This window comes from Eschrichtius robustus, chromosome 3, assembly GCF_028021215.1.
Source record: "Eschrichtius robustus isolate mEscRob2 chromosome 3, mEscRob2.pri, whole genome shotgun sequence".
NCBI classification, from domain to species: domain Eukaryota; kingdom Metazoa; phylum Chordata; class Mammalia; order Artiodactyla; family Eschrichtiidae; genus Eschrichtius; species Eschrichtius robustus.
The window spans coordinates 95752479-95770312 of NC_090826.1; the positions used below are offsets into that span (position 1 = coordinate 95752479).

At 41.9% G+C, this 17834-nt stretch overlaps 1 protein-coding gene across 1 annotated transcript; it reads right to left on the reverse strand.

Annotated features, from left to right (window-relative positions):
* Positions 1 to 7992: 7992 nt before the first annotated feature.
* On the reverse strand, positions 7993 to 17529 carry HENMT1 (HEN methyltransferase 1). Its single transcript, XM_068538094.1, has 7 exons — positions 17509 to 17529; positions 15872 to 16009; positions 14023 to 14135; positions 11822 to 11956; positions 9671 to 9850; positions 8929 to 9103; positions 7993 to 8403 (listed from the first exon to the last, which is right to left on the reverse strand). The coding sequence occupies exons 1-7, from the start codon at positions 17527 to 17529 to the stop codon at positions 7993 to 7995; spliced, it is 1173 nt and encodes a 390-aa protein (XP_068394195.1).
* Between the last annotated feature and the right edge of the window lie 305 nt (positions 17530 to 17834).

The following is a 17834-nucleotide window of genomic DNA, read 5'->3' on the forward strand; positions in this document are numbered from 1 at the left end:
CTAATCTAAGATGGTGATAATACCACCAACTCTTTTGGGTTGTGATGAAGAACACAAAAGCTAATGTAAGGAATATGCCGTAGGCACTCAGTGTTGGATCAAGCCAAAATTTGTCTTTGTGTAGCATCTACATACATACCTTAATTCTAGTGTTAGACGTATAGAAGATGGTCAATAAATGTGGCACTATTAGAGGTTAAAATCATGACTTAAGTGATATTCATAGTCACCACACCCTTGTACAGACTGCTTTTCCTTTTGACTAGAATGTCCTCACAGAGAGGAAAAACAATGCCAACACATTCTCTCTGCTGATATTCAAATTACAGCAGCAACTTCAAGTTAATAAAGAACTATGGTTCAATATGAGTTTGAACCCGATCTTTCTATGTAGATTGTCATGATTTCCCTGGACAGTGCAGATTAAGAAAGGTTACATAAGTTAAGGAGAAAGTACCCCACTTGCTGGCAGAAGCAGGGTGGGGTTATGGCCACTCTAGGGGAAACCCTCAAACCTCCTCCCCAGTACACAGGATCGTACGGGATCATCTGGGACAACTTTGTGCTGATCACAGCAGAACCTAGCAGGAGCCTCTGATCTGTCCCCTCAGACTTTTCTTTTCAATATAGTTGATGTACAATGTTACGTTAAGTTACAGGTGTACAACACAGTGATTCACAATTTTTAAAGCTTATACTCCATTTATAGTTATTATAAAATATTGGCTATATTCCCTATGTTGTACAATATATCCTTGTAGTTTATTTTAAACTTAATAGTTTGTACATTTTAATCCCCTACCCCTGTCTTGCCCCTCCCCCCTTTCCTCTCCCCTCTGGTAACCACTAGTCTGTCCTCTGTAAGTTTGTTTCTTTGTTATATTCACTAGTTTATTTTTTAGATTCCACATATAAGTCATATCATACAGTATTTGTCTTTCTCTGTCTGACTTACTTCACTTAGCATGATACCCTCCAAGTCCATCCATGTTGTTGCAAATGGCAAGATTTCATTTTTTATAGTTGAGTAGTATTCCATTGTGTGTGTGTATATATATATATATATATATATATATATATATATATATATATATATATATATATATATATATATATATACCATGTCTTCTTTATCCATTCATCTGTTGATGGGCACTTAGGCTGCTTCCATATCTTGGCAACTGTAAATAATGCTGCTTTGAACATTGGGGTGCATTTATCTTTTCAAATTAGTGTTTTCATTTTTTCATATATATACCCAAGAGTGGAATTGCTGGGTCATGTGGTAGTTCTATTTTTAGTTTTTTGAGAAACTGCCATACTGTTTCCCACTGTGGCTGCACTAATTTACATTCCCACCAATAGTGTACAAGGGTTCCCTTTTATACATTCTCTCCAGCATTTGTTATTTGGGTTCTTGATGATAGCCATTCTGACAAGTGTGAGGTGGTATCTCATTGTGGTTTTGATTTGCATTTCTCTGATGATTAGCAACGTTGAGCACCTTTTCATGTGCCTCTTGGCCATCTGTATATCTTCTTTGGAAAAGCATCTATTCAGGTCTTCTGTCCATTTTTTACTCAGGTTGTTTGGGGTGTTTTTGACGTTGAGTTTTATGAGCTCTTTATGTATGTTGGATATTAACCCCTTATCAGTCATATCATTTGCAAATATTTTCTCCCATTCGTAGGTTGTCTTTTCATTGATGGTTTCCTCTGCTGTGCATAAGCTTTTACATTTGATTAGGTCCCATTTGTTTATTTTTGCTTTTATTTCTGTTGCCTTGGTAGACTGACCTAAGAAAACATTGCTATGATTTATGTCAGAGAATATTTTACCTATGTTCTCTTCTAGGAGTTTTATGGCATTGTGTCTTATATTTAGATCTTTAAACCATTTTGAGTTTACCTTTGTACATGGTGTGAGGGAGTTCTAATTTCATTGATTGATAGGTAAGCTGTCCAGCTTGCACACCACCACTTGTTGAAGAGACTGTCTTTTCTCCATCATATATTCTTACCTCCTTTGTCATAGGTTAATTGAGCGTAGGTGTGTGGGTTTATTTCTGGGCTCTGTATTCTGTTCCCTTAATCTGTTTGTCTGTTTTCATGCCAATACCACACTATTTTGATTACTGTAGCTTTGTAGTATAGTCTGAAGTCTGGAAAGGTTATGCCTCCAGCTTTGCTGTTTTTCCTCAGGATTGTTTTGGCAATTCTTGGTCTTTTGTGTTTCCATACAAATTTTTAAATTTTTGTTCTAGTTCTGTGACTAATGTCCTTGGTTGTTCGTTTGGTTTTTTTTTTGGGGGGGGGGTTGTTTTTTTGTTTTGTATTGTTTTGGCAGTGCCATATGGCATGCAGGATCTTAGTTCCCTGACCAGGGATCAAACCCATGCCCCCTGTAGTGGAAGCACAGAGTCTTAACCACTGGACCACAGGGAAGTCCCTGTCCTTGGTATTTTGATAGGAATTGTATTGGGTCTGAAGATTGCCTTGGGTAGTGTGGTAATTTTAACAATATTAATTATTCCAGTCCATCTGTTTGTGTCGTGTCCCCTCAGACCTTCTTGCCCACGTCTCAGGCATGGGGTTCCCAGGCCCAGCCTTCTTATGACTTACCCCATCTTTCTTCAACACCTGGTGTTTTTTTCTCCCTTCCTCCCTACGTCCCCTCCCTTCCTTTACCTTATTTTACCTTTTCCTTCCTGAACATACATAGCACATACCTGGTTGCTGCACATTTAAGGAAATGAAACCTTTCTTTCCATTTGCATGATATGAGATCTTTGATGGAGCTAATCCGTCACACATTACACAAAATGTAACACAAATTTAGGAAACATACAGAAAAGGCTTAAATTTAGACATTTCCTGAGTCAGTGATCTCAAATCTAATAAGGAAACGTCTGAGACCATCCTGTATGAATTAGTTTAGACCCCATTCCTATGCAATTACAGCTCAGCTAGGTTGAGATATCTCCTTAGTCATTTCTCTTAAGAAATTGACTTCACCGCTAGATCTTTAAACCATTTCAGCGGTGAGTTTCCTGAGTATGCATGGCAAAGAGCTTCAAACCTCTAAAGAAAATGGGCATAACTAGGATTTTTTTTTTTTTTTTTTTTTTTTTTTTGCATCTTATTTATATCAGGGAGTCCTCAAAGCAAATGAATGCATTTAAGTGGGAAAAGTGTGCCACCTTCTGGTACTGAACTTCAATGATTCAGTTCAAATCTACCTCTCCCACATGATCCTGTGTCTGGCTCTTCTTTCCCCTATATTCTTTGGAATTAAGACCAAAGGAAAAACATATTTTATATTTTTTCAGTACTAAATTTTAAAAATTTGAAATACTTAAAAAGATTTTAAAGCATTGCATACTTTGCTTAAATAAGGCAACATTGTTTTTAGTATGGGATTAATGAAAGATGCTGTAAGTTCAGTGACACGATGACTCCTCCTAGAAAAGACTGGGTGTTCAGCATGATAAAGGGATTCCAGACAGAGGGGCAAGGCTGGACAAAGACATAGCAATGGGAAAACACAGCCTATTCATTGAAAGCACAGTATCTGAGTCAAGGATGAGGTGTGAAAGTAGGGAGCAATGCAGTGTTTCCAGGTAAGAATAGAATGACCAGAGTTTAATTTCCAGGTAGGGTCACAGCATACAGGATGAAATGGAGTAGGTAGCAGTAACTGCAGCAATGCTGGCACAGAGTACATACAGTTTGACAGGAACTTAGAAACCAACACATAAATGGGCATAGGCCCTTGACAGTTAACTTTCAAAAGACAGATTTATAACTAGCCTGCCCCTGGCTTCAAAAACTAGTCACAAAAGAGGTGAAATTAACATTTACCGAACAAACTTGACTTCCAGCTCCTACAAGCTGGCTTGCTAGATCTCACCAATACTCTTAAATGTTCCCTATTTCAGGATATCCCCAAAGATGTGCACCATACTCAATGATAAACCATGGTGACCATAGTTAACACCTGCATCCTCCATGAACGTATAATCAAGGTTCCACCATGGCACCGCTGGCAGTGCTCAGTCCCTGACCTCCAGTCTACAACTGCTCAGCTCAGTCTCCACGGTACCAGCTGTAATGAGGTGATTTTGTTGGCACCCAAACTCTAGCTGAGGGCATTACTTTCATTTGGAATAATTTCCTGACAGAAATGAGCCCCAGGGGCTTGAGAGCAATACTTTAAAGAGAGCTGAACTGCTGGGTATGCTGTAGACAGGAGGGTTAGAAAGGCAAGAGGGGATTGGGAGGTGAGAAGCTAAGGGAAGGATGTGGAGACTGGCGCTGTGTAGAAGTGCTCTGTGAGTCTTGTGGAGACACCGAAGGGGTTTCACATCTCAATTGTGTGGCAATTGCACCAGAGGAGTGCTGTGAGCTTCTCAGAAATTCTTAAAGGGGTTTTGGAATTGCCCAGACCATGGAAATAGGAATTACAGGCAAATCTTACTCAGAACAAGGAGGAGGGAAGTTCCACCTAATACCTGGCAACACAAATTTCAACCTGCTCTGGTGGGTGGGCCATGGTGGTGCCAGTGGTGGTAATTTTCCCACAAAAATCTGCAGATAGAACTCTGCTCCCTTACAGAACCACATTTTTTCGTCGTCATACAGTGCACTTTAACTCCTTGGAGCAAAGTTTGCTATTCGTAAGGCCTTTATAGTTACAAAACTTGGCCCATTCAGGTGGTTTTCCAAAAAACTGGAACAACCTGCCCCCCAAAAGGCCACTAGTTCTTGCAAAATTGGAATTTACTTGTACTTAACTGGGAACAAGAAACCTTTAATAGTTTTCTAGGGAGTGAAATGGAAGAGTTGGGGGCAAACTGTTGAGGGAGATTTAACTTCTCCTTTACATCCTTATGAGCAGTCTGGGTTTTTAGCATGAACTTGCATTACTATTACCGTTTTATTAAAAAGGAGATGTAGGGCTGACCGTGGTGGACTTTTTTGTTTGTTTTTTTTATCTTTTTTTCTTTTTAATCTTTTTTTTTAATTTTTTAAAATTTATTTATTTATTTATTTATTTATTTATTTATTTATTTTGCTGTGTTGGGTCTTCGTTTCTGTGCGAGGGCTTTCTCCAGTTGCGGCAAGCGGGGGCCACTCTTCATCGCAGTGCGCGAGCCTCTCACTATCGCAGCCTCTCTTGTTGCGGAGCACAGGCTCCTGACGCGCAGGCTCAGTAATTGTGGCTCATGGGCCTAGTTGCTACGCGCCATGTGGGATCTTTCCAGACCAGGGCTCGAACCCGTGTCCCCTGCATTGGGAGGCAGACTCTCAACCACTGCACCACCAGGGAAGCCTGAAAAAATTTTTAAATTATGTAAAACATTTCTCCCGGGACTTCCCTGGTGGCGCAGTGGTTAAGAATCCGCCTGCTAATGCAGGGGACATGGGTTCGAGCCCTTGTCCAGGAAGATCCCACATGCCGCGGAGCAACTTAGCCCGTGCGCCACAACTACTGAGCCTGCGCTCCTGAGCCCACATGCCACAACTACTAAGCCCGCATGCCACAACTACTGAGCCCGCACGCCACAACCACTGAGCCCGCGCACCTAGAGCCCGTGCTCCACAACAAGAGAAGCCACCGCAATGAGAAGCCCGTGCACCGCAATGAAGAGTACCCCCGCTCACCGCAACTAGAGAAAGCCCACGCACAGCAACGAGGACCCAATGCAGCCAAAATAAAAAACATTTCCCCAGATACAAAGGGCCTACTAATATGCAGCCCGCCAAACTGGGAAGGGAGGGACCCACTCCCAGCAAGGCATGATTGTGAAATTTCAGATAAGATTATGTCCCTTCTCAGGAACCTCCTGGCAAATTATTCTCAGAAACACAGTAGTGATGAAAAGCCACAGGCCATCCAGCACTGCACCCTGGGGAGCTGGTTTCCAATGAGCTAGGGGTGGCAGTAAAGGGAGCGGGAGGCAAGTGTAACAGAGGCAGCGGCTGGAGGGGACTATACCGCATTTCAGCAGGTCCCGACACCCCACGAGTATCTGAGACACTTGAAATCTGGCTAGGTACTATACAACCTGTTCCGTATACAGATATGGGTAGGGTTGCCAGCGTTGTTTCCTTTAAATCAGATATTTGATCATTTGGTCTCAGAAAGACTCTTGTATGTAGAATTATTGTGTTCACTTTTCCATTCAACTCATGTAGTTGCAACATTGAAAGTTACTCTGTCCCCACAGGAGCATTTGCTGACCCCCAGCTTAGAACCATTCAACATGCAAATAAAGACCTGTATCAAGACAGGGAGGTAAAGACAGATTAAGAAGAATGTAGGTGCAGGAGTTGCAGAGACGTGGGGGAGCCATGGGGAGCGTGGCCCCATCACCCATGGCAATTATGAGCATTTAAACACTTCTGGGAGGTGCTTAAGCCTGAACAAAGTTAATTTTTGGAGACTTGGCTAGAAGATCTTGGCCCTAACAGAAGAGCAATGGGAAGAAAACCCTAGAAAGTTGCACAGGCCTAGAAAGGTGAGGACAGAGGGCCCTTTGGGCAGGGTGGGGATGCAAAACTCTAGATTGCGTGCATTCAGGAGTAAAATCAGTGCAAGTACACAGAGGGGATCTGACGGAGCAGTCTGAGTAATACCGTTCTCTTCCAGAACCCCTTTTTTCTACTCACCCCCCTGGCCAAATCCACTTTCCATTGACTTAATTATTAACCCTTCAAAACTCAGCTTGAGAATTACAGCCCCAAGGAAGCCCTTCCCAGGTACCCACCCTGCCCAGCCACAGCCTGTTTCAGGACATTCCAGTTGTGGCAGGTGGTCACCATGTTCTCTCTCCCCCTTGTTCCTTGACAGAAGCCCACCAAATGGGCACGTGGCATCCCAGGAAAAAAAGACTGCACTGCCCAGCATCCCTTGCTGTAAGGTATGGCCATGAGGTTTCCATCTGGCCAAGAAGCAGGAGCAGTGCAACAGACCTTACCAGGCAGCTGGCACATGCCCTTCATCCTTTCCCTTTTCTGCTGGTTTAGAATACACAAGTGGTAGCTAAAGCTCAAACATCCATCTCTGTCCCCAAGGTGCACAGGAAGTACAGTGGAAAGGCAAGATGGGCATATGGGTCCACAGGGGTCCCTGTGATTGATAGTACAGCTGCCATACCTGGTTGGCTAACCTCTGCACTCCCACGCCTTAGAAAGAAATGTCTCGACACTTCCCTGGTGGCGCAGTGGTTAAGAATCTGCCTGCCAGTGCAGGGGACACGGGTTCAAGCCCTGGTCTGGGAAGATCCCACATGCCGCGGAGCAAATAAGCCCATGCGCCACAACTACTGAGCCTGCACTCTAGAGCCCACGAGCCACAACTACTGAGCCTGTGTGCCTAGAGCCCATGCTCTGCAACAAGAGAAGCCACCGCAATGAGAAGCCCGCGCACCGCAACGAAGAGTAGCCACTGTTTGCTGCCACTAGAGAAAGTCCGCGCGCAGCAACGAAGACCCAACGCAGCCAAAAACAAAAATAAATAAATAAATAAATAAATAAATAAGAAATGTCTCATTTGGACCACTTTTTTTCCCCATTACAAGAAGCTGTATTTCCCTCTCTCCTACTGCTACTACCACCCCAATTCCAGCCAGTAAGCTCCCAGAGAGCAAAACTCAAAAACCACAGGCAATGTTTTAATTATGAAGTTTTGTTCCTTTCAAATACCTGCATTCCTGTTTTGTATGTGTTTTAGGCTAAGTATTACAGGTTAGAATTTAGCCCAGAGTAGGTAGAGGTTTTAAAGCTACTCTACCCCCTGGGAAAAGATTTTAAACACTACTAGATAATTCAGTTTTCTTTAAAAACTCTTTAATGTCACATTCAACACACAAGAAAACAAAAGTTAGGTGATTTTTAATTTAAAAGTTACCTGAATTATGGCTGCACAAAGTTTAATTCTAAATGAGCCCCATTATTGCTAAGACCCTGAATGTCAGGAAATAAAGAAGGCTCAGTAGTCACCACAATCATGCAAGTCAACCTTCACTGCAGAACCATCGCAGTTCAGTTCTACTACATCAGCAAGGAACTCTCTCAGCTTCTCTACATTACCACATATGTGCCGCAGCCTGGGACAAGCAATGATTCTCTCCAGGGGTACATAAAACTTATCTCCAATACAGAAGGGTTGGGGAGTCATCTCCATGGCTTTGTCTGCCTCTGTGAGTACTGGAACTGGAAGGTCTGAGATGAATTTTCTTGTTGGGTTGCCAGGGTCTGCGGACTCAGGTTCCAACTCATGCTGTCTCAGACTCACTTGACATCTCCGTTTCATTCTGTTCACCTCTCGGTACACTAGATAAGTCACTACACGTCTACAGTAATTCATTTGCTGTAAACTCGGGTATGAGGTCGTATAAATCTGAAGAGAAAAAAATGCAAAAGACTGGAAATAGAGGAAAATTTTCAAAACCACTAGTAACCTAGTTACCACATAACCTAGTAACTAGTTACCACATTAGAATTAACTGTACATACAGATAAGCATATGTACATGACAAACCCTACCCGTTGTGAATGCTACAGTTATAATGGGAGTCCAAAACTATTGACATAGACACTCTTCACCATATTCTTCATCATACATACCTCCCAAAACCAGAAGGGTCTGACAAGCTTGGAGGCTCAATTTCATGTCATTTCCTGAACCAAGCTACAGAGAAACTGCTAATCCTAACAGATTACAAAAGCGGGAGGGTGGTTTGCTGGAGCAAACAGCCTGGAAGTATTTCTAAGACAACAGCAGATCATTCTCTGTAACATGCTTTGAGACACTGTGGGGCATGGGATTCTCCTCAAAAAAGGTCACTTACACTTCTCAATAGTAGGGACTCATTTCACCATCCCAATAAATGAACTTGCTCTCAGAGCCACAGAGAATACTCACAACTTCATAAACATGTTCGCCGTGGTGCTCCAGAACAGCAGGTTCAGCTGCCTTTGCTTTTTTCCGGAAGACCCCTATCTGGGTACAACATCCAACATCCTCAGCTCCTGCTGGTGGTTCTCCCACACCAGTGAGCTCCACAGAGTAACTGTAGCGATTGGCCACGTCTAAAGCCCTAAAGTCAAAACAAAGAGACAAATCATTTTGCTAAACTACTGTTAAACAACCATGTCCAGTAGAATAGAACGTGAAACTTACAAGACAAAACAAGCTGCAATTCCTACACCACCACCTAATGCCATATCACGGGGTTTGCTTATTCCTGTTAAGAGCGTCAAGGCAATGACAGTGTCAGTTTCCCAGTAACCACAAGAATATGGAGCAGTATGCAGGGATGGACAAGGAAACCAGAAGGGCTATAATCCCAGCTCCTATCTGGGTTTGCAGTTATGCCAGAACATGACCATCTGTCATGCTCCTGGGAGATAACTCCTGACACCTTCACGTGAAAGGTACCTGCTGCCCACACACCCTTTCCACACGTGCCTGCCTGTGGGACCTGACAGAAAATAATGCCCAAAGGTGGTGGTTTCTTAATGATTATATGCAAAGTTGCACTTTGGGAATCAATTTTATTGGAATAAAATAAGAAATAATTGTAGATGATAAGATTTACTTCATGGGGTTTAAAACTCCAGCACAGTCACACACAAAAAAAAAACAAAAACGCTTAAGAACTCACCAGGTCTGAAACTGCATTCTACTCCACTCAAATTTGTGATCTGAATCTCTGAAGACGGTAGATGGAAACAGGGAATTGAAATCAGAGTTCGGTGTGCTGATGACAATCATGGCTGGAGACATGTACCCAAATACGACTTCAGGAAACTTCGCCAGATCTTCTGAATCAAAATGTTCTATTCTAAAGTGGCAAGTGAGAAAGATATAAGGAAACCTGGCTTCACTTGCAAGTAGTTTCCTAATTGATTTTGCGAAACAACTTCTAAGCATGGACCTCTCAGACCAGATAAGAGAAATATGGTTCAGCATTATTCACAATAGCCAAAAGGTGACTGTAAACAGATGAACGGATAAGCAAACTGTGATACATACAATGGAATATTCAGCCTTAAAAGGGAAATTCAGACCCGGGCTGCACACGGATGACACTTATCATTGCTCCCTGGCTCTTTAACCAATGCTCTAATGTTCTCCATAAGTAATTTCAAACATTAGGCACCCACTACGTGCCAGGCAACAGGAAATACAAAAGAGAAACACTCTGCTCTAGAGAACACATTACTAAAAACTGGAAATCTGAACACAGTACCAGGTAAACCGGCCCCAGAATAAGACCCTTAACTACTATTAAAAGGTCATTAAGAGACATCTTGGTTTCTGAATACCATTTCCCATTAAAAGGAACCAGAAATGGCGGACTGGGAAGGAAAAGTAGACAACCAGCCTGGTACATCTTGCTACACCAGAAATAAAGTCCTCAGAAAAGGACAGACACATCACAAGGACACAGGAGTCAGCTTGAAGGGACCCCCACTGACCAATCTTGGGAATATCTGAGCAGCAAAATACAGTAAGTTACAAACCATTAAAAAAAACAGAAATTCATGAGTTCATACTGATGATAAATAAGTGAGGTGGGAGGGCTCCTGACTAGTAAATACAGAGAAGTGCTGAAATTGCAAAAACCATTTGCCACCATATAATATAGGGAAATTTGGGGGGGAAATACGGATGAGTAACAAGATATGTGTATGGTCTGCAGTCTCCAGACTGCTTATCAGTTGTCAGGGGTGAGAGGGATGAGGGGGAGTAGTAATTGTACAGCTAAGCAACCACACCTTGACTGGGAAGATCAAAATTAACCTCCCCAAGGACAAACGGATATTGGTGCCTCCAGATGGAATGACCCGAGGATCCAAATAACATCTTCAGTGCTCTACTGTGTTCCAGGAATGCATAGCCTGAGTCTAATCATTAAAAGCCAAAAATGAAAAATATTCTTATTAAAAATAAAGGGAAGGGCTTCTCTGGTGGTGCAGGGGTTAAGAATCCGCCTGCCAATGCAGGGGACACAGGTTCGAGCCCTGGCCCGGGAAGATCCCACACGCCGCAGAGCAACTAAGCCCGTGCGCCACGACTACTGAAGCCCGCGCACCTAGAGCCCGTGCTCCGCAACAAGAGAAGCCACCGCGATGAGAAGCCCGCACACCACAACGAAGCCCCCACTCGCCGCAACTAGAGAAAGCCCGCGCGCAGCAACAAAGACCCAACGCAGCCAAAAATAAATAAGTAAATAAATAAATTTTAAAAGTAAAAAAAATAAAGGGAACTGGGGAATTCCCTGGTGGGCCAGTGGTTAGGACTCAGAGCTTTCACCAGGTTCGATCCAGGGTCAGGGGACCAAGATCCCGCAAGCCTCGAGGCGTAGCCAGAAAAGAAAAGAAAAAAACAGGAACTGGTTATTTAATACTGAATTTATTAGGGGCAAAGGGTAAAACCTACCCTTAAATGGTTCAGAAAAAAAAAAATGTGTGGAGGGAGAGGGAGACAGCAGGAGAGCACATAGACACAAGATAAAATAAAGAAAATGTAACAAAAAAAAAAATAAGAAGAAAATGTTAATCTGTGAATCAGGATAAAGGATACGGGTGTTCCTGGTACTTTATACATTTTGCATCTTACTTATAAACTTGAAATCATTTCCAAACAAAAAGTTGAAAAAGGCCAGTAAAAAGCTAATCCCAGCTGACAAGCAATTTTATTTACAAATAACTCAGATTATGACAAATATTTAGGACGCTAAGTTTACTGAGACTAATTTATTCCGATTTTTCAAATGAATGTATACAGTAAGAATCAGTTTAATACTTACAATTCAATACATGCTACCAAATCAAATCCAAGCAAACGACAGTCTTTCTCCAAAACAGAGCCATGATACAAGGTAATAACTAAATCCAGCTCTCGCGGATCCAGATGATCCCCCATGCATGGGGACAGCCTAGACCTGCAGAAGTATTATTGCAGAAGGAACATTTGAACACATATAATCTATTTGGAATATCTTACCAGCTACAGAAACTCTGATCCTCTGATAAATTATCTTCTGCCTACGTTGGTAAGTCTGACATGGCCTATTTCCATGACTTGCTGTATTAAGCACAAGGTCATAGGGTAACTTCCTCTCTCATAGGGCATTTTTTTAATACATCTTTATTGGAGTATAATTGCTTCACAATGTTGTGTTAGTTTCTGTTGTACAACAAAGTGAATCAGCCATATGCATACATATATCCCCATATCCCCTCCCTCCCTCCCTCCCTATCCCACCCCTCCAGAGCTGATCTCCCTGTGCTATGCGGCTGCTTCCCACTAGCTAGCTATTTTACATATGGTAGTGTGTATATGTCAATGCACTCTCACTTCGCCCCAGCTTCCCCTTCCTCCCCAGCCCCCCGTGTCCTCAGGTCCATTCTCTATGTCTGTGTCTTTATTCCTGCCCTGCCACTAGGTTCATCAGTACCATTTTTTTTTTTTTAGATTCCACATGTATGTGTTAGCATACAGTATTTGTTTTTCTCTTCTGACTTACTTCACTCTGTATGACAGACTCTAGGTCCATCCACTTCACTACAGATAACTCAATTTCGTTTCTTTTTGTGGCTTGAGTAATATTCCATTGCATATATGTGCCACATCTTTTTTATCCATTCATCTGTCGATGGACATTTAGGTTGCTTCCATGTCCTGGCTATTGTAAATAGTGCTGCAATGAACATTGTGGTACATGACTCTTTTTGAATTATCTCATAGGGCATTAAATGGCCAATGAGAACAAGATTTTTAATATTTGATATTCCTCTCATTATTAATACTTTTGGTTCTCTCACCTCACTTTGGATCAGTGATTTTCAATTTTTTGTTCTTTAGAAGAAAAACATTCTTAAAACAATCTGTGGAAGTCATATATGAGTGAGACTCATTCAAACTGAAGGAGGCCTCAGGCTTCTACCCCGGTGCTGTGGCAATTTAAATCCTCTGCTATAAGTTATCTTGGTGTTCAGCATTAGACTTTGCCGTTTGAAATTGAATTTGCAATGCTTTGATTGCTATAATTACTGAATTGAAGCTATACTTTCTACATAGGTAGAAGCAAAACTTCTAGGTACTATTCACAACATACAGGCAAATCACTGTCATGGTAAAGGCATTATTTGGCGAGCCTGGGGCTCTCGTAGTGCCTCCCTTTAAACAAGTTATAAAGAACTTGTATAAAAAACACTTCATCTGGGTGTAGAGAAGAAACGTTACGAACACCAAGGGTGGGGAAAGTGGCAGGGGGGTGGTGGTGGTGTGATGAATTGGGAGATTGGGATTGACATGTATACACTAATATGTATAAAGTAGACAATGAAAGCCTGCTGTATAAAAAAATAAATTAAATAAAATTTTTTAAAAAACCACTTTATCTGGGAATTCCCTGGCGATCCAGTGGTTAGGACTCCGCGCTTTCACTGCCGAGGGCCCAGGTCCAATCCCTGGTCGCAGAACTAAGATCCCCCACAAGCCGCGTGGCCATAAAAAAAAATTTTTTTTTTTAATTTAAAAAAAAAAAACCGGGCTTCCCTGGTGGCGCAGTGGTTGAGAATCTGCCTGCCAATGCAGGAGACACGGGTTCGAGCCCTGGTCTGGGAGGATCCCACATGCTGCGGAGCAGCTGGGCCCGTGAGCCACAATTGCTGAGCCTGCGCGTCTGGAGCCTGAGCTCCGCAACAAGAGAGGCCGCGATAGTGAGAGGCCCGCGCACCGCGATGAAGAGTGGCCCCAACTTGCCGCAACTGGAGAAAGCCCTCGCACAGAAACGAAGACCCAACACAGCCATAAATAAATAAATAAATAGATAAATAAATAAATTTAAAAAAAAAAAAAAAAACCACTTCATCTAACGATAATTAATAGTGCCACTAGTTTTACAACATCATAAAGCAACTATACTCCAATAAGAATTAATTTTTTTAAAAAGTGCCACTAGTTTTAGACTAATGCATAATTATTTTAGAAACTCAGTATTACCCATTCCATTTAAGTCTCCCTTCATTGATATCCACTCCAACAAGCTCTTCAATGCACTTTTGGTATTTTAATATCACTAGGAGGCAAACATCACCACACCCCAAGTCTGCAACCTGTAGATGAGAAAGAATGTTATTTCAAAGACATTATAGCCAGAAGTCACATATGATCAAGCATGTTTTGTTTTTTTTTTTTCCAGAAGGAGTGGGTATCAAAAGAATTATACAGTATCTTTTTGGTAGAAAAAATAAACAAAAAGGAAATTAACCGGAAACATTGTAAACCGCAGGGGAAAAAAATAAGGCCTGTTAACCTCCCATGACCTACTAGAGTGTTTGGACAATAAACTAACTCAGGTATCAAGGTATACCCTAGGGGCCTGGCACAGGGAGAGCACACTTGACAGGCAAGTGTGCTAAGAGGAATCTGTGCCTCTGAGAAGCTTCAACAAGACTTAGAAAAGGATGCTGACCGAACATACCAGGATATAGCTTGATCTTGTTAATCTAATCCCCTTAATCAATATTCACACATTCTTAAAGATTTTTATTAACTCTATTTTCTTCATCACACAACAGTCTTCATTAACTACAGGTGAGTTACCTATATATTTCTGAACCCCACTTTAGGTGAAAAGGGCAAATGAAGATAACTCATGACAGACACTTAAAAGTACCCACACCCAAAAAGATGTGCAATCTAAGTTGCACCCATGGTTATTCAGTAATTTTCCTCTTTGAGGCAGGCACATTTATGGGATGGTGGAAGAAGGGGAACACAGCATTGAAAAATGAAAATCTGGTTTCAGAAAGCAAATCACTGGAAGCAATGAACTGTACTAATTTTTAAACAGTATACCCAATTTTCTTCCAAGCAGGAATTGAGCTGAAACTATACTAAGGATACAGGAGCCCCATCACTACCTACAAACTACATAGTGAAAAGAAGTTTGTAGAGTTTAACTTTACAAAACTCATGAGAGAAACCACCATTTTCCTTAAGAAGTCTATCATCCTTTAGCCTGTAACTGACCCTATAGACTTCAGATATTCACTGGGCCTAGCCAGCTCCCTTGGTCCTATGAAATCCAAATACTGACACAGGAGGGAGGTGTTACCCAGACAGAATCCAGTGCCAGCACTGATCATGAACCTTTGCTACAAAGGGAAAGCGAATAAATGCCAAGGGCTCCTTGCCTTTCCCCCACCATTCTTATCTAATTAAAAAGAACCACAGTACCTATGTCCACAAGACTAGTCTGCTCGATGTTCGGACTAAATGCTCTAGAAATGTAGAACACATAAAGATCACATCCAATGGTAAAATGTCAAGATTTTCTGCACATCTGAAACTGGCAATGTTGAATTTTACCGGGGCTCTGTGCGGCTGGTAAACAGGTTAAAGGTATCCACCTATGCTTTGTATTCCCAGAAAGGGCTTTCAGAAGGTACCATATTCCCCCCACACTCACAGATGTTGCCTAGTGTTCCCATTCTTTGCCTTGAATGATTACCTTGACTACTTGTCCCAAAATTCTCCTCCCTCCAGGCCCCTGAACATTGGACTGTATTTAGCTACGGATCCCTCCCAGGAAATAGGCTGGTTTCAGGGTTCACACATTCCACTGTCCAATCATACCACACTTGTATCCCACTTCCTCCTCTCTATAAAAGAAAAATCCTTTTTGCCCATTAAGGCAGATGCTCTCCCTATGCAACCCTTTCCCTCCTTGCACAAGTCTTTTTGCACAGTCCCTGCTTACTTGCTAAGTCCTTCCTAAGATTTTTTTTATTTGACAAAGCATTACGTAAGGCATTATTAACAAATGTTTGGAAAGAGAAATACCTACCTTCTTGGGTTGATGTTGCTCCACTAAATTTTTAACGAATTGGTAACGCTGTTTGTATAATGGAGGATTAAACTTAATTATCTTCTTGTTGGAGACTTCGTCAACATTACCATCAACCACATCAAGCACACCATTGCACTGAAAGTTTACAAACAAAACAAAAGGTGGGGGGAAGTGTTTTGATCATTCATGACTTCAGGAATGAAACAAGAAGAACGTTTTATGTCCCCCAACCACTTCGCAGAACACATAGGCCCCTGAACCATCTCAAGTCCTAAGATCAGGTGGCACTGTGCTTCCCCCACACTTCATTCCATTTAAGCCTCCTCTCATGTCTTTTAAGTGATTATCTGGCTTTAATTCTCCCTATAGCCTAGAGTCGGCTGCAGAGAAAATTACTTATGAATGCACTTAATGAAACAATTGGACGTCTCCTAGCCACACGGGACTTTTAGTGGAGTGAACTGCCAAAGCCTGGGGTCCAGGTCGGCAGGAGGCTAGAAGCTGTGTATAACTGACAAAGACTCTCCTTAACCAAACTGAAGTCAGACTGAGCCCTTTTTTTTTTTTTTTTTAATTAATTTTTATTGGAGTATCGTTGCTTTACAGTGTTGTGTTAGTGTCTGCTGTACAGCAAAGTGAATCATGGGCCCTCTGTTGACTACACCTACCTGGACCCTGTCCTATCTTTGGCTGGCCTGGCCCAGTTTTAGCAGGAATCCTGCTAAGTCACCCACACTTGATATGTGCTCAATCTGTATCTGATCAAACACCTCATCCCCCGCCCTCAATGTATGATCAAGCTGGCCCACCTTCAGAAGCCTATCAAGTAGGTTTAGCAAGAACCCCATACCCTTGATGGGGTTCTCCTCTCTTTTCCATCCACTGATTCCCTCACTCTGCTCATATGCTATAAATCCCCCCCCCCACCGTCTACTGCATGGATTTGGGCCCCACCCCTCTCCCCTACTGCAATGCTCTTATTGCAATAGTCCTAAGCAGTTTTCCTTTTTAATAGTCTTATTCGGAGCCTTTTACAAATGTGAAAATTTCCTTGACATGACCCCAGTAGAAAATAATGTCATGATTAACCCATAACTGCTGTTACTGGTGTTCCTAAATACTAGTCTTATAAAGGAATACAGTCCAAAAGGCACTAGACCATTGCTGTCCAATAGAAATATGCAAATATGCAACCTTCTCATAGCCTATTTTTAATGTTTTTAAGAAGGTATAATTATATTAACCAATATATCTGAAATATTTCAAGATAAAATCAGAAATGCTTGATCTGTATTTGAATTTCAGAAAGAAAAGGTACATTTAAAAAGATTCACATACCCAAGTTACTCCAAACATATTAAATGTTTTCTAATAATGAAATTTTTTAAAACTAATTTTAAAGTCAAGTGAAGTTCCGTTCCTCAGCTGTTCAAGCCACATCTCAAGTATTCAATAACCATGTGTAATATAACCATTTTATATTGTAAAAAGGACTTGAGCATCCGCGAGTTTTGGTGTGCACGGGGCGTCCTAGAACCAATACCCCAGGGATACGAAGGGAGGGCTGTACCTCACAGTACATCGCGGGGATGACTCTTCCGAGTCATACAGCAGGTCACGAAGGGAAGCCTTACCTCTATGTTGTTTTCTGCCATTGTTTTCAAGTTTCGTTGAGACAAAAATGCAGATGTCTCCTTCAATCCCTAGGAATCAGCAACGACTAGGCTGTAAATACAATATATCAGTTTTTGTAGAAGAGAAGCCTGGACTGAATAGCTGCCTAGATCACTGAGAAGGAAGAGAGCGAGCTTTCTTCTTTCTCTTTACATTTAATCCACAGAATTTATCCAGGAAGTTCTGTTTCAGACAATATCAAAGAGGCTCAGGAAGCCTAAGTAACTTTCCGCCACGCCAAACACATGCAATAACACCCATTCTTTCCTTTTACTATTAGTTTAAT

Coding starts and splice junctions, on each gene's coding strand:
- HENMT1 (XM_068538094.1), bottom strand. CDS start 17,529: ATGGCAGAAAACAACATAGAG. Junction 9,851..11,821: donor TTGGTAGCATGTATTGAATT/GTAAGTATTAAA, acceptor TTGCCACTTTAG/AATAGAACATTTTGATTCAG. Junction 9,104..9,670: donor AGAATGCAGTTTCAGACCTG/GTGAGTTCTTAA, acceptor TTTTGACTTTAG/GGCTTTAGACGTGGCCAATC.